A 17,127-nucleotide genomic window follows, 5' to 3' on the forward strand; every position below is an offset into this window, starting at 1 on the left:
CATCTACCTCATGTGGAGTGAAAAGAAAGTAATTTTGCACATCCATCACAAGCCCTGCAGATCTGTTCCCTTCATAGAATCCGTCACCTGTCGCTTCTGAAATACTGGAGGAAAATCGAAAGCTGCATTTTGAAAGTTCCCACTGGTTTAGTGGTGGGACAAGAGGTGATTAAGACCAGTTCTCATACAATTGTTGCTGTGTGATTCTGTCTAAATTGCTTCTGATTGGTGCTATGTTCCTCTTTACAAAAATAAGAATTTAGGTGGGTAGTTTTTGAAAAAGAAAAAAGAGAAGGTATAATCACGTCACAGTATCCTGGTATTCAGAAAGAAACTTCTTTGTGGAAAACACGACAGCTCAGTCCTGGGTGCTGTGTGGATGACAACCTCGATGGGCGCTGAGTGAAAGCATGAATTTTAATCTGTTCCTGAATGTACTCTGGATTAACCAAAATCATGTTTTTTTAAAGGTTGTTGTCGGCCCGACAGCTCAGATTTATAACAGTGATGGTAAAAAGGCAGAGAGAAGCATAAAAAGCAGCATCTGATCACTAAGATACACAATCCCACACCACAAAGCCTGAAGGTAACCAAAGGCGGAGGAAGCCCTATGCAAACACACTGTAAACATTCACAGCCCTCATAAACTCTGTGTAATCTTGCCAAAAAGTTGATTACAGGCGGAGTCCGTGGTGTAAAACCCCCGGCTTTAATACAGTGTGTGTCGTAGTACCAGGGGCCAAGCTGGCTCTCCTACCCATGCCCTCAAAGTGCAGCACAAGAGCATTTGCTTGGAATTACTGCTCACATGACACAAATCCCATCTTTACTGCAAGCACACCACAAATAAAGCATTTTTTATTTGCCCTCCTTTCAACAAAAACATCACAGTAAGTGTGCTGTTGGAAAGTTTATCTATGTCAGTTTTTAATCAGTGTTTTTGCAAAGTATAAAGATCCATTTTTCAGGATTTGTGTTTTACTAAGCATACACTACCCTCTGATGTGTCATCCATTTTTAATGAGACATACTGGGCTCTTTAAAGTGATTACTTGCTGCTGGCTTATCAGATTTGGTTTAGGGCTCGCTAATGGCATGATAAGGCACATTACAGCGATAATAAGTATTTAATGAAGTTAAAGCGGTCAGGCTGCAGTCATGGAGGATTGATCCTTTTTTTAAAATAGGTCATAAAGATTGATCTTTAAACATGCAGATAGGATATCAAAATAGTCCTACAGTATGAGGGGAAAAAGCACACTATTGGCATAATTCATGCTTATTTTATTCAGGTTTTTGGTCTTTGCGAGCTGTGTGGGATGGTAGAGCACTGTGGGGTATGAATGATTCCCACAGTAAATTTGAAAACTCTGGGTTCCAGTTTTTGAATCCACCCTCCTCCCTTTCCGTATGAATCCCCTTGTCTCCTTTTTTCAGATAAAAACATATCTAGGTTGTGAACCTATTTTTTTAACCTTCTGTTTTTAGTAGTAGCTTTTGAAAACATATGTACTTAGCCCATGGACTAAGAGTGATTATTTTCAGATTGATTCACATTTTGACCATGGCACAGTGAGTTTTAGATGATTAAAGGTACAGTCTATAATATTCAGCAGCATTTAGCTGAACAGACTTGGTCGAAATTGTATGTAATATTCATAAGTATCTTTAAATGAATGTATTATCACCTGAATATGAAAAATTACTTAGAATGAGTCTTTCATATCTACATAAGGAGCAGGTCCCCTTCCATCTTGCACTGCCATGTTTCTACAATAGCACAGAACAAATAAACTAGTAAGTGCCATATGTGTTTTTGTATTCAGTGGGTGGCAGCTGAAACTGCAGCAGCTGAAAGTTGAAGAAGAAGATGAAGAAGCGAGTAGCTGTTGTAGAATTTGTATTAATTGGAGTTTTTTACTGTAAAAACTTGACAAATGTAGGATAATGCACTCAGGAGCTTCTTGTCCTCAAAGGCCACCGTCACTTCTGGAATTTCACCAACAAGAGGGCTGAGCAAGGGAGCATTTCAATCTAGTATCTGACTGCTAGATATCGCTAAATATTTGCGTTTCTATGCACTGTACCTTTAAATCTGAGTTATTAAAGCTCCTGTGCAGAGTTTTTAGCTGGTTACAAAACAAACTGAAGTCAATACTGATGTCTCTTTAGGACCTACTAAAGCAAATGAGACCATCAACATAAAGATCGAATATATCTGTATAGTTGTTTTTGATGTCTGAAACCTCTGGTGGGGGGTAGGTGTCAGTGGAAGTAATTAACTGCACCATAACAGCCTTTATTTTAATTTTCCACAGCAAAGAATGTCGTTGAGTGATACGGTTGAGTGTTGAAATCCAGCAAGATGAGATTTTGTTGAATACATGACTCACACGTGCATAGTTGAAGAAATCAGAGGTTTCACTTTCTCCATCGACACAAACCGAAAGTTCATTACAGGAGCTTTAAATTCTGTCGTAAACAAAGCAGTTGCGAAATGTCCACCTTTTCTGAATATTTCACTGGCTCATGACTTTTTGATCGCCTCTGTGTGCTCTAGTTCTCTATTCGCACACACACACACACACACACACACACACACACACACACACACACACACACACACACACATGCACACACACAAACACATCCTTGGATCATTTTGCCTGATGTCAGTGTGATTATGCAGCTGCATAAGATGGGTGTTCCTGCTGCTCCTTTGCCAGTGCTCGGGGTGGGGCTGTGTCCATCTGCTCATAGCCTAAGGAGGGAAACACACAGACACACACAAGCTGAGACTCAGTTTAAAATATCTTCACACACACAAATGCACAGAAAAGGACATGCACTATATAATTACCTCAGCGGGGACTCTACTCAGTCAGGCAGGATGCCAGGGGATTCAAGGACATGTACAAATCACAAAATAAAATCACAGAAAATCAAGTCCCTTTAAGCATTTCATCCATATTATCCCCCAAATCCTGACTGAATCCAAAGAAACTCAGAAGTCTTAAAACAGACTTTTTTCAAATCAGTTCAGATTCACAATGTTGAAAAAAGTTGAGGTTAATGTGTGATCTGTCTCTTCTTCTGTTTTTATTGTTGTTCTCTTTGTAGGGGTCTTTTTGCAAGCCATTACACCGAGACACATTACCGGGAGGATGGAAGTGCAGTCACCGGTACTCACAAAATCACGGTATGATGGCGCTCAAATGCTTCTGACATTTATGTGTGGGGGGGTTGACGTGCAGTGGTGCGCCGCCACTGTCACACTGTAAAAAGTGACCCTGAAAAAACATTCACTAAAGTGAAGATGTTTTTCAATATCTCTGAAAGTATGCTTTATTTAATGCATTAGTTTAAAACAGCAATTTAATATAGTTTTATTTTCAATAATTAGAATATGACCCAGTGTGTAGTTGAAAGCATCCGCCAATTTCTGAACAGGGCATCAATCCTGTGGCCTACTTGTTGATAAGCTCTGTTTTCATGCTGCATGTTTTTCAGCCAACACTGCCATCAGGGTTTTATACTGGAATCCCCTATTAGCAGCTGATCTCGTCCAGACTATTTGTTTCTTTGTGTATGCCAGCTTTTTAAAGCAAAGTGGTTGCTCCTCTTCTAAAAATTAAGAAAAGATTTGTGTTCATAAGAATCTGAAGTACCTCACAAGGCCAGGCTGTAGAGTTGTTGAAATCAGTGCAGGAGGATAATCCAGGTGGAATGCAATCCTCTATTCATGATGTAGGTATTTTTACTTCAAGTAAGGTCATAGAAATGTTTCCCTGCATGATAACAGGTTGGCATTTTCAGCAGCTATTGTTAGAGTAGCAAAAAGTCTGACATTGAAAACAAGATTCCACTCTTTTCTTAAATGCTCGGCAGTGCCGCGCTCCATTGCGGCTACGTCAGATTGGAACTACTTTTTAATAGAACGGCTGTGAGGACAGTTTGACAGGTTGCTTACAGCTCAGAGGGGAAATGTTTGGTAATTCCGCGATGACTGACAAGTCTATTTACTGGGTAGTTATGCAAACAGTTTTTTTTCACCTCTCTCTCGCACACCTTTTAATTGTGAGTGGGAGGAAGTTACAAGCATTGCATCAGGCTGTCAAAGAGATGTAGTGTATTGTCTTAGATAAGTCTCACACAGCTGCACGCTTTCAGTACCTGCTGTCACTGAAGTCAGCAATCAGCCATGTGTTAATCAGAGGGGAGACAAGGACTGTGAATAAACTCTGCCTTCCTCAGAGTCATCTGATAAGACAACAGAGTCTGAAAAATATAATAGCTTTGCTGCTGCTGCTCCAGCTAACGAGTCATCACAAGGGATGTTCTAAAGCGACTCATTTCCTATAGTCGTTTAAACTGAAATGTAAATTCTGTCTAATTGACTCGTCTAAATGTAAGAAAAACTGTGCAAAACATTACAAATTGAGCACAATTTATTGAGCACAATTACAGTTAATAATGTCAAATTGGTGTTGAGTGTATCTAACATTAGCAGAGCTAGCACCACCAGCCTTTGGTCTTTCTTACAGGTTAACATCTAATTACCTGTGCAGGTTACACATTGATCTTGTCAAGTGGTTACACTACCAGCCAAAAGTTTGGAAACACCTTCTCATTCAATGGTTTGTATTTATTTTAATTATTTGAAACACTGTAAATTAATACCAAAGTCTATGAAACATCAAAACTATGAAAGAACATATATGGAATTATTTAATGAACAAAAAAGTGTTAAACAAAGCAGAAAATGTTTCATATTTAGATTCTGTAAAGTAGCCCCCTTTTTCCTTCATGACAGCTTTGCAAACGCTTGGTATTCTCTCAGTCTGCTTCATGAAGTGGTCTCCTGGAATGGTTTCTAATTAACATGAGCCTTGTCAAGAGTTCATTTGTAGAATGACTAGCATTCTTAATTTGTTTGAGACCATCAGTTGTGTGGTTCTGAGGTAGGGTTAGTACACAATGGATAGCCTTATTTGACTACTGTTGTAATCCATATTATGGTAAAACCATATTATTTCATAGTTTTGATGTCTTCAGTATTAATCTACAATGTGGAAAATAATTTAAATATATTAAAACCAATGAATGAGAAGGTGTGTCCAAACTTTTGACTGGTAGTGTATATTATCATATTGTAACATTCTGACCCTTTAACTACTCAGTTAAAGTTTCTTTTGTGAATATTCCAACCTCAGAGCCACTTATAAGGAAATAGAGCTGGGAACCTTGATAGTACTGGACAGACAAAGATGTATACCCTCTCTGTTCTGCTTCTTTGTAGCTTCAGGAGAATCTTCTAAAAAAGATCTCATGTTAATATTTCACTTTCTTTAGAATCACGAACACATTGAGGATAACAGAGGGAGACAATCACTATCACTGCCTGATGTTTTTTTTTGTATGAAAGGTGAAGTAATCTAGGTCAGCCAATAGCCTCAGCACAGAGACTTTGTAGATGCTCTATTTTTAAACATAATGTAATGAATTTCATCTCCACCCGGCTCAGTCATTTAAACTGTACTTATCAAACCAAAGATGAAAAGACTGTTTTCTTTTCCTCAGAAGTATCAGCCCACAGTAGGTACTTTCTCCTGCACTTTAGTATTTCGAATGAGGAGTGGTCTGCTTAGTGACCGATGACAGTTGATTCAAAGAGAATGGAGAGCTGCTGGACAGTTAATGGAGCTCTGTGTTCCCTCGAAAACAGTCCTTGAGCTCAGAAAAAAGCGTCTTTATTGTGTTTTGGAGCCTTGAAATGTTGTCTTTTCTTTCTACTAAAAACTCTCCGGAAGAATGATAAAGGAAAAACAATTACTTTATTACTGTCAGCTCCAATCTGTCAGTGTTCCTGCTTCTCTTTTCGGCAGTCTGGGTTTCATAAAGGCTGGTTTTGTACAGAGAGAGATGAGAAAAAATACTTCCTATCTTTTCCTTCTCTGCTTTTTTTTGATACCAGATAAGAGGGGGGGAAATCATCTTTTGTGACTTGGAATGTCTTCAGCATGTAAAGGCTTTTAAAAAATGAACATTTTCTCTCTTTTAGAACAACTGTTACTACCACGGCAAAGTGCAGGAACATCCAAACTCTGATGTCTCCCTCAGCACCTGCTCAGGTCTTCGGTAAGCTCCCACTACCATCGTTTTGTATTCAAGTAGCATCTCAGCGCTGCCCTTTAAGTGCTATTTGCCACTGCAATGTTTATATTTACCTATAGTCATTCTGCAGAGCGGCCCATCGCTCCTAAGCCCCTTAAGCACGCTGTCAGTAAGTTGGTGTGACTTGCAGGAATAGGAGAAAATGTCATGCCTCATTGTCTTTGTCCACAGAGGCATTCAGTAAATATCTGCAGTCATTTCAGCAGTAATTGGCTTCTTGTTGTTGTTAATGACATTTTTACAGGAATTTTTTTTTTAATTGGCTATGAAGGCATATAAATCAATGCAATCGCACCTTTTTCCAAAAAACACTGATCTTACTTACAATTCAGGTGAAATATTATTGATCTGTCACAGGAGATGAGATTATTCTGACGATAAAGTGCACACATATAAAAGATTAATTTATCAAAATTGTGAGCTTACACGGACAGATCCATGAGGAGTTTTATACCAGCAAAGCTGGTGTGAAAAGGCTCCAGTCAAAGTGGACAGGCAGAAAAAAAGGGTCTTCCTCAGTTCTCACATATTCCATTAGAGAGAGTCACATTTGATCAAGTTCTGCATTTCAGAGATTTGTTACGCTTTGAGGCTTTGTTTTCAGATTTGTGCTTTTGTCTCTGCAGAGGCTTCCTCGCTCTTGAGAATAGAACATTCATCATTGAGCCGGTGTCTGGCAATGACAACTGTTCTCACTTCATCTACCGAGGGGAGGAACTGAGTCTGACCCCAGGAGCCTGTGGACACGGCTTCAATATGTCCTCTATTGCCCCCGAAAACCACATCAAAAGCCCCTTTCAATCCTTCCACACAAGGGTGAGATTAGCCTCTTATTTAATCACAAAGCTTGTGTTAGAATCGATGGATATCACAGCTCAGGGCTAAATATAAGTGTTTGTCTTACTCTTGTTACGAGTTAGACAAACATTCACTCGATGGAGGATAAATGGGCTTTTGACCAAAGATCAGCAAATTGGCTATCTGAGCAATTTGGATAAGTTTCAAGAGGGTGCTGCCTTGGGCTTGACACATTTTATCAGTTTGAGCCCAGAGTCGAAGGCCCATGCAGGGTTGGCCAATCGTATATATGGAACAGGTGCAGCATCCATCTGCCACTATTCCCAAGCATTAAAAACTCTGTATGAGTCAGGAAGTTAAGATACCAACATACAGTACCTAATGACCCCTGAGTAATACTTTGGCTTTGCATTTTTAGAAGGCCATTAGTTCTGCCTTAACAATCAGGACGTTGGGGCAGAAGGTAAATGATCAAGCTGTATAGGCAGAAATGCTTTGTGTGATTTACTCAGCTCTGACGTGCTCATAAAGTAAAACAACACTCAAAGTGTTTGAGTTGCAGCTTTTACTCAAAGAAATGATACAAAATGTTACAAACTTTCTTTTTTATCCAGACTTAGATGAGGTTATTGTTGCCTTTTCCACACCTGTATGCTAAATAGAAAGCTACAGCTGCCAGTTTAAAAGTTAACCTTGGGTAAAGTAGAGGGATCAGGTTGAAACAGCTTGTCAGCACACAGTATTTACCATGTTAAATCAAAAACTTGCAATTAATGAGTGGTTAAGTAAGGAACAATGTGGATGCTTGCAGGAATAAGAACCATTACTCTACCTAAACATAAATAAGTTAACACAATGTATTGATTTAAAGTGCTCCTAACAATTTCAATTCAATTCAATTTGCTTTATTGGCATGAACAAACACATGTTGTTGCCAAAGCACATAGAATCCATACACATACATTACATATATATATTCATTACATATTATATATATTTAGGGATGGGTACCTTTCACATTTGAACCGATACGGTACCGATACCCGGTACCTAGGAATCGGCACCGGTACTCAACGGTACCAATTTTCGGTTCTTTTGTGTGTATATGTGGTAATAAATCTTAATTTAAAAAAAATAACATCTCAAATTTGTTTAATTTAACATATTTATTTAATTTAACATGAAATGAACAGAAACAGGATTATATAGGTGATTATATATATTAGCTGACACGTGCTCGTGGCGTCTAATTGCTCTTTCGGGAGTTTCTCAATGAACACACGTGAATGCCTGCGGACGGGAAAAAGTCAGTTCTCCGTCACTTTATAATAACAGGACACACAACTTACTTGTTGGGCATTCACGCACACAGGAACGGTTATAAACAGGGCAGGTAGTCGGAGCCGGAGGGTCCGTCTGAACCATAGACAGTATAAAATAAACTTAATCTTCCCTCAGCTCTGCCTCGCGCCGAGTGCGCGCCCCCGTCAGCTGCAGGCTCCGTTTGGCGCGCTCTCACACAGATGCAGAGAGCAGAGAGCAGAGTCGACCACACGATCAGTCTCTGACTTTATTACAGGGCGAAAGTCTGGAAAATCGCCTATTCTTCAACTCCCTCACAGTCACAATGATGCGTTCAGGTTCCGAAACATGGTACCGGTTGATTTTCCGTGAATCGGTACTCGGTAGTACAGACGGAATTCGGTCGGTACCTATAAAAGTACCGAATTCGGTACCCATCCCTATATATATTACATATCACTACGCTTATTGTTTATGATACTTTGTTGCAACCAGCATCTTAGAGATGCTCCCACTAGCTCTGCTGCTGTTGCCTGGATTGCAGGACAGTGATTTTTCCTTATCAGAGATGGTTGGGCTAGGGCTGGGCAATAAAACTATAACAATAATTATCATGATACTATTTTTCTCAATAAATATAACAAATGTACGATAAAACAGATGTATATTTAAACCTGGAGTTACAACCCCCAACTACTGGAAAGGGAGGGGGCGCTAATGTGTTTTAAAATGCAAGTTCCCAAACAGAAGTTGGCATGGAACAGCCAATCATGTTGCAGGGTGAGAGGTAGGCGGGGCTTAAAGACGTTTGGACAATTGTAAATACAGCTGAGAAGAGCGACAGCTACACTGAAGAAAACATGCTTGACAAGAAAGGCCACTAAACTTCATTAGTTAAGATATTTTGGCTATTTACTAGACTACTAAATCCCTGATACAAGCTAACAAAGCGTCTGGTTTGTTCAACTTTCACTCAGGAGAAAAGAAATCTGCCTTTAAAATTATCTGAAATAATAATTTGATATTTATTGTGAAACTTATCCATTTCGACTTGAAAATATTATCGTGATAACATCTTTCTCAATATCACCCAGCTCTAGGTTTGGCCCATTAGCTCCTCTCACTGTGCTCACACCTGTGCCCAGTAAACGTCATTATTTACACACTCTCAAATCCAGCCTGAGAGGGGAACTAACATTTTTGCCACAGTGTCAACAGGCAGAAGTGAAATGTCCTGGATTCCTTTCTGTGGATTGATTTGATACGACATGTGTGATCAGACTGCCCCTAACATCACTTTTTCCGTTGAGAATCAATGATCATTATAACAGGGTTTTGTCTGATTAGAAGTATTTAACATAGTTGGGTAATAAGTTATTTCAAAACGGCAAGCCATAAGTTTTCAGTCCATTCATATATTTTTTTATTGATTTAAAGCAGGGCTATTCAATGAAATATTTGGTCGGGCCAGATTTTTAGACTAAGGACATGAGCTGGGCCGGACATTTTTGGCAGACAGTGAGCAAGGTAAACTATTTAAAAGAATAACAAATAGATGAGATAATAAACACATTGGATGTTTATTAAAGTATTGCCACATCCAAAAGGGCATAAACACAATAAAAGAGCAGCACTTGTCAGTGTTAGTAAAAGATGTTTTTCATGCCGGACCCAAGTCACAATCACTCGGCAGTTGCTTTCGGGCCACTCAAGGGTTGTTTCCGGGCCGCATGTGGCCTGCGGGCCGCTAATTGAATAGAGTTGATTTAAAGTCTTAATATTTATACTTTGAATGTCCTGACAGGTGATTTGTTTCTTATTGTCAGAGCTAGGCAGGCTCTTTCTTCTTATGTAGCTAAGCTACATAAGCTGCTAGGTATAGCTTCACTATTTTACCAAACAGACACAAAACTGGTATTTTTGCGTCAAGAGACCGGATAGATTGACTTAAAGAGTTTTCAAGTATCACAGGTTTATCTGAGAACATTTAAGGAGGCCCACTGGATGTAATACAATTGTGTGTTTATGATAGTTCTCACTACTTTAATCATAAAGAAGACTCATCTTTATAAAGATCGATTGAATGAAAGACCCGTTAAACATTTATAAACAAATCTAATGTGCGACATTTCTGTTTTCTCTTCAGCATAAAAGGCATGCCCAGAAGACAACCAAGTATGTGGAGCTAATCATTGTTGCAGACAACAGAGAGGTAATGCTTTTTCTTTGCTTCCTTTTTAAAAATGCACTGTTTAATATAATGAAAACCACACTGAAAGCACAGCAGTCCTCCATGACAAAACAGAGTAAGCTGTAGTAGCAGTAGAGCATGTCCCACTGGAGCTGCAGAATTAGGTCAGTGTGCAACAAGCAGTGTGGTCTTGGGGGCAGAGGCTCGGTTTTGACGGGAAGTGCTGAACGATTCCCCAGCGGACCAGACAGGAAACAGGAAAAAGCCGTGTGGATACAGAAGAGTCTCCTGTAAGCACTGACGAGCTCATTGTGGGGTTTCCTCCTGGCAGCCTTCTGCTGATACCGCCGACTTCAGTGGAAGGAAGGGAAATGGTGGTAAAGAAGAGAATTAGAGATCCAATATGTAGTCAGGCACCAGCACAAATGCAGGTGGATACTCAGTATGGTGGAAAAAGAGGGTCTTTTGTTGCAGATTGGAACCAAAGAGTTACAGGCAGTCAGATCTGCCAATATATACTCTCCCTGCAGCCATGCCATTTGTCTCTCAAACACTAGGAGATTTTTCTATATCCAGATGGCCACAGCTTGACAAGCTGCCTAACACACAGTAAAACGTATTGCCTTTCTGGAATTTTCTGTGCCGTTTCATGCCTTTTTAGTTCTGTTAATGACTGTAACTACAGTATCATTTATGTCAACATGTGACATAGGTACCTGTCAGTGTGTTTCCCGTCACCACCACTGATAACATGTCATTTTCCTTTCAGTTTCAGAAGCAGGGCAGGGATGTGGAGAAGGTGAAACAGAGACTGGCAGAGATAGCCAATTATGTGGACAAGGTAAAACATCCTCTTCCCTCTGCACAGAAGGGATAAATCACTTTTTTAAAATAGAAATATAGCTGGCAGCAGAGATTAATGGGATGACCATGAGATATATTAATGTCTGACTAAAACAGCTGCTTCTGGTCCGTTGAAAACCTCTGCCAGGGCTGAGGATCTATTACTAGCAGATGGATTCATACAAGAAAACATGGATCGAGACATTGAGAGCACATGCTCTGAACATGTCTAAAACATTATTCCAGTGTACACAGGCGGAGATTTGGGGCTGCCATGGTGAAATAAAATGTAATTCAGTGGAAAAAGTTAACAAAGCTAAAATGCTACAATGTTGCCTCATGCATGTGTTTGATCATTCTTGTAATCTAAGCTCTATAAATCCGTTCTATCCCCTTTACTCTCTGTCTATCCACACGCTCCTCTTTAGTTTTACAGGGCTCTGGACATCCGGGTGGCCCTGGTGGGTCTGGAGGTGTGGAGCGACTCTGATAAATGTCCCGTCACTCAGGATCCCTTCACCACCCTGCACGAGTTCCTGGACTGGAGGAAAGTGAAGCTGCTGCCCCAGAGACCTCACGATAACGCTCAGCTCATAAGGTGGATACCTGAAGCATAAAGGAACAGATACTGTTACACACATGTACACATAAATAATCCTTAAAGCATTGCTAGATAAAATGAAACCTTCCTGTACTATTTTCCAATAATCCTGCTGCCTTGGTATCAGGATTTTTGTAAGTTCATTTCCACAGCACACCGGAATTAACTAAAAATGCGTCTTTGCTTGGATTTTTATTTATTGAGTATTTGGCTCTCCATTAATCTTCACTGTGGCAACACTGTTCCTGAAGTCGATTTTAAATTATGCCACGTAATCAACAAACGTTTACACCAACACAACGTACAGTGGATACTGCACTTGTAGTAGTATCATCGGGCAATCACATAAAATCCAACATTTGACACTGAAGATGATGAAAATTAAGTAATAATGTAATGAAGTAGCATTACAGTGTATGACTTTAGTTTAATTTAGTTAATTTTAGTTTAGTTAAGTTTAGTTTAATTTAGTTTAATTTAATATAGTTTAGTTTAGTTTAGTTTAGTTTAGTTTAATTTAGTTTAGTTTAATTTAGTTTAGTTGAGTTAACTTAGTTTAGTTTGGTTTAGTTTAGTTTAATTTAATTTAATTTAATTTAGTTTAGTTTAGTTTAGTTTAGTTTAGTTTAGTTTAGTTTAGTTTAGTTGAAAGGCACCATGCACAGCACAACTGCTGACTCAGAGTTAGCAAAATAAGTTAAGCTCCCTAGGCAGGAACATCTAAAAACATGCAATACAAACAATCTAAAAAGACAATATTACAAAACTAAAGACAATTCAATCTTCACAATAGTATATCACATTAAAACATATCTTTATACAAAGTTTAAATCGAGATCACGACTGGTTTGCCTTGAGCCATGATTTAAGACTGATTTAAGACCGCTTCAGCTGCCTCATTTGTTAACCAATGGTACCAGTATTTCAGTCATAGTAATAGTTGGTATGATAGTATTTTTGAACCAATAGGCAACCTCCAGTGTTGAAAATGTAGCTAATGGAGAAGTGCAAAACACTGTGGTTCCATTTGAGGCTGACTGCAAAGGCCAAGAAGTTCTCATTAGGTCACATAAAATACACAAGTTCACAGCCGGGTTAAAAAAACAAAAACAAAGACAGTTGTGGTCCCAATGGCTCATTCCTCCACTTTTTGAGGTTGCTTTTATTGTATTTGAGCTAAAAGTTAAGCACTAATTTATATAATTAGGGGTATGGTTGGATTAACAGACAGGTGGATGTGGTGTAGCTGGTGGCCACAATCATTGGGCTTTTAGACATCTCTCAAGGCACCATTGAGTGTGGTCACAAAGACTTTGTCAATGTTTTACAGTGTGTGAGTACAACCCAGATGATATGCATGTTAAAAATCTATTAGTATACAAGTCCATGTTACATCTTAGCCTGGGAGGAAATAAATCTAGACCTCATAATGGTGTAGAAAACCAGCGGCAGTAATATATTCACACTGTCATAATCAATAACAACTATAAATGGTCTCTGTAGATTTGCAGCACATTTCTCCTTTAACACACCTCCCTCTCCTCTTGTCCTCTATCCTCTGCAGTGGGGTATACTTCCAGGGCACCACCATTGGCATGGCTCCAATTATGAGCATGTGCACAGTAGAGCAGTCAGGAGGCATTGTCATGGTAAGCATAAAACCTGCTGCTCCACCTTTCTTCTTCCTCGGTGCTGCTTGATGGTATCAGTGTGGATATTGTTCTGATTCTGTGGGCTAACACAATCCAGACGTGATTTACATGGTAAAGGTGCTCGGTGTTTGCTGGAAGGGGCATTTATGGACAGGTCTGGCAGAAAGTCATGCTTTTAAATGTAATGATATTTATGCTGGCACTCCCTCAGCTTTATTTTCTTCATTATTACCACTCACACCCATGTGCACAAAAAGATATGTAAAAATATACAGTGAGGCGGATAGGACTGCAGATACACTCCTTGCAGTCTTGCAGTCTCTATGTCAGGCTTCTCTCTGAAATCACAAACAGGGCTGTCGGGGCAAAAGGTAAATCAAAGGCCACAGCGTTTACAAAAAACACAGTTTACAATTTTACAACTTGATAAATTGTGTATACCAATTTAATCAAAATGCCAAAAAACGCTGCATTAACCCAGGTCCAATAAATTATTACACACAGTAAATTAGCTGCCTGCAGGGCTTCTCCGCCCGCTTGACACCCATGCCAAATCACTAAGTGGTTATCAGCCCAATGCCATTACGCCCTGGCCCAGATGTGCATCCCCATTAACAGATATGTTTTCTGCTGGTTGTGGCTGCACTGAGGCTTCTCCAGATGTTTGTCTTCCCCATTATTCACAGATGGCAGATGGTTTGGACTGAGATTAAAGGGCTGTGTTACCAGTTAGAGGGCGGCCGTATGACACGAACCATTTCTCAAAGCAGACACTACCATGTGTGTTAATCAGGCTCAAATCCTTGATGTGGTCCACATGTTTTTTTCCTGTATATATGTCATATTATTTTTTCTTCTTTCAAGTAAACTCACATGAGACTTCATATGTGAACGGTTCAGTTTAAACCACAATAGAAAATGTTTTCCAAGGTATTCTTTTGTGGGAGTCATTTCCTCCCATGGCTGGCAATGATATCAGAAAGACTATCGGAGCGTTTCTTGTAACCAACGTATCAACTTCTCACCATCACAGCAGTGGCTCATAGGTTCTTCAAAGTAATGACTGTGGCTCCTAACTGTTTCATCCATTTCTGCTGACTCTGATATTACACTTTGTTGTGTGGAAGCGCTCGACCAAAAATTGTACACACACACACACACACGCACTCTCTCTCTCAATGACACTCTGATAAACATGACAGAAGAAGAGGGGTATTCTCTCATCTTTCTTGTTAAAAGGCGGGTGCAGCTCCCCCAGATGCTGCTGCTCTGTAATCAGAGCAGAAAATAACTTGGCTTTCTCTCAACTTTGACTTATGCCCCCCCTCTTCTCTCACACACACACACACACACACACACACACACACACACACACACACACACACACACACACACACACACACACACACACACACACACTCAGAGATACACACACATAGATACACACACTCAGTCAAAGGAAGCATGTGATTTTCTCATGAAAACTGCAAAACATTTGAAGACCACAGCATGATAAACAGTAGCTACGTGGGCGACCTCTTACTCGGGGGTTTCCAATTCAAGATACTTTTGCAGTTTTTATTTGTCATCAGCATAGAACAAGATTCTCTTGGTGAAATATTCTTGATTGTAATTTAAAGACACTCATATGAGTAATTGCGTTTAGAGATATTATTATTATTATTATTATTATTATTATTATTATCATTATTATCATTATTATCATTGTTATTATTATAACCTGTATTTAGCCATGAAATACTCATTGAGATTAAAAATCTCTTTTCCAAGAGAGTCCTGGCCAAGATAGGCAGATATGGGTGTGGGCTTTTTAGTTACCAATAACACTGTTCACTGCAGAAAACTTGAACACCTTAGTAGAAACAAATCTCCTGGTAAGTCAATAAACAAAAGCAGATGTGAAGTGAATGTTGAATTTATACTCATACTAGGAGCTGAGTAAAATGGCTAAAGCCAAATGGAAAGTTAAAGACTTTATGAGAGACATATTCGTGACCTTTCTGGGAGACCGGTAGTTGGGAAAAAAATTATACAACTGAATCAGTAAACCATAAATCCAGTTAGCCTGGCTTTCATCATCCTCCAGCTCTAAAGCTTGGTAATACAATTCTGTTTGTCTGATATGAACAAGATCAAAAAATGGCTGATCACTATTTTGAATTTAATCAAGAACTGAACTGCTTCTTGACTTGGACCAGGACAGATCAGTTTGGGTCTCCAGTCCCAAACATAGTGAGACAACTCCCTAAAAAGGAGTCCCAAAAAACAGTCATTGACCACAACTGATCAATCATAAAGCATTAGCTTGACATTAGTATCCATCCTCTCATCTAACACTCTGCCAGAAAGCAGGTTAAGAATATTTCTGGAGCACTGGCTTGGTTCGACATTAGAAGCATGAGGCTATAGAGGCTATAGTCCTTGTTGCAGCTATCACTGGTTCGACTCTCAGCCAAAGCCCTTTCATGCATATCTCCCCCTGCTCTCTGCTCCCCACATTTCCTGTCTCTCTTCAGCTGTCCTGTCTAATAAAGCCCTAAAAAAACTGTAACAGTATTGGAAAAAAAAGATTCCCAAAATCATCGTCAGAGATGATGCAAAATCCAGCATAAAATGTGTAAAAGTTGAGTGTTTCACTGTTATGTCTCAACATTTTAGTAGTATGAAAAAATTTTTAGCAACTGGCTTTGTAGCTGTGTATCTATAATTACAATATGCCTTTAGTCATTGATTTAAAATGATATCCTTGCATGATTCGGCTGCAAGTGGACAGACGTGTCATTCTGTCAGTCACCTTCCAAACTGTCCCCGTCTCTGTCTACTACCTCACCAGTCCTCCTCTCAAACTGTTGATCTACAAAACTCAGAGAAACCAAATCTCCCACCTCTCTCCCTCGTCATTCTCCATCTCGTGGAGGGCAGGTGTCTTGCTTATCAATTCAGTTGCAAGTCATACAGCGCCAGGTTTATGGAGCTTTACTGCAGTAGCTGTTTCCCCTAGCAGCAGGTATGATTGGGTCTGCAGGGGTAATAGAATAGCAGATGAATTCAGGCCTCCATGAGGAGAATGAGTAATAGAAGAGGGATGAGGGGGCAGATTGGACGGTTACTGAACAGTTTGGGGAATCTGCCGTTAAAAAATAATCGTCTGTGTACTGAGCTTTCTCCTTCCTCGCTTTCTGAACGGGTATTTTTTATGACTGAAGGTGACATTATTACTTCTGATCTCAATGCTGCTTTATGTTACTTTGATTAAAATTTCATGCAAGGTAAAAAACTTCAGATCATACATAAACAACTCTTCTTGGTGAACTGGGATGCCCCTTTTTTTTCCATTGTAGGATCATTCTGAGAACCCACTGGGTGCGGCCGTGACTTTAGCCCACGAGCTTGGACACAACTTTGGCATGAACCACGACACCCCAGAGCGCGGCTGTGGCTGTAGGATGACCGTTGATCGAGGAGGCTGCATCATGACTCCCTCCACAGGGTGAGATTTTGGTGATCTGTTTGAAATAATGTTGATTCCAAACCTTCATATTTAA

The 17,127-nt window shown here is 39.7% G+C and overlaps 1 protein-coding gene across 1 annotated transcript in view; it reads left to right on the forward strand.

The window, feature by feature from the left end:
- The window catches only part of adam12 (ADAM metallopeptidase domain 12), a 124,560-nt gene that overhangs the window by 58,534 nt on the left and 48,899 nt on the right, over positions 1 to 17,127 (forward strand). The window contains exons 4-11 of the mRNA XM_034681058.1: positions 3,121 to 3,199; positions 6,062 to 6,138; positions 6,801 to 6,990; positions 10,421 to 10,486; positions 11,235 to 11,306; positions 11,737 to 11,906; positions 13,474 to 13,558; positions 16,924 to 17,072. Of these exons, the coding sequence (XP_034536949.1) occupies positions 3,121 to 3,199; positions 6,062 to 6,138; positions 6,801 to 6,990; positions 10,421 to 10,486; positions 11,235 to 11,306; positions 11,737 to 11,906; positions 13,474 to 13,558; positions 16,924 to 17,072 (888 nt within the window). The remainder of the gene's footprint in view (positions 1 to 3,120; positions 3,200 to 6,061; positions 6,139 to 6,800; positions 6,991 to 10,420; positions 10,487 to 11,234; positions 11,307 to 11,736; positions 11,907 to 13,473; positions 13,559 to 16,923; positions 17,073 to 17,127) is intronic.

The sequence above is a fragment of the Notolabrus celidotus genome, chromosome 4, assembly GCF_009762535.1.
Source record: "Notolabrus celidotus isolate fNotCel1 chromosome 4, fNotCel1.pri, whole genome shotgun sequence".
Classification (NCBI taxonomy): Eukaryota; Metazoa; Chordata; class Actinopteri; order Labriformes; family Labridae; genus Notolabrus; species Notolabrus celidotus.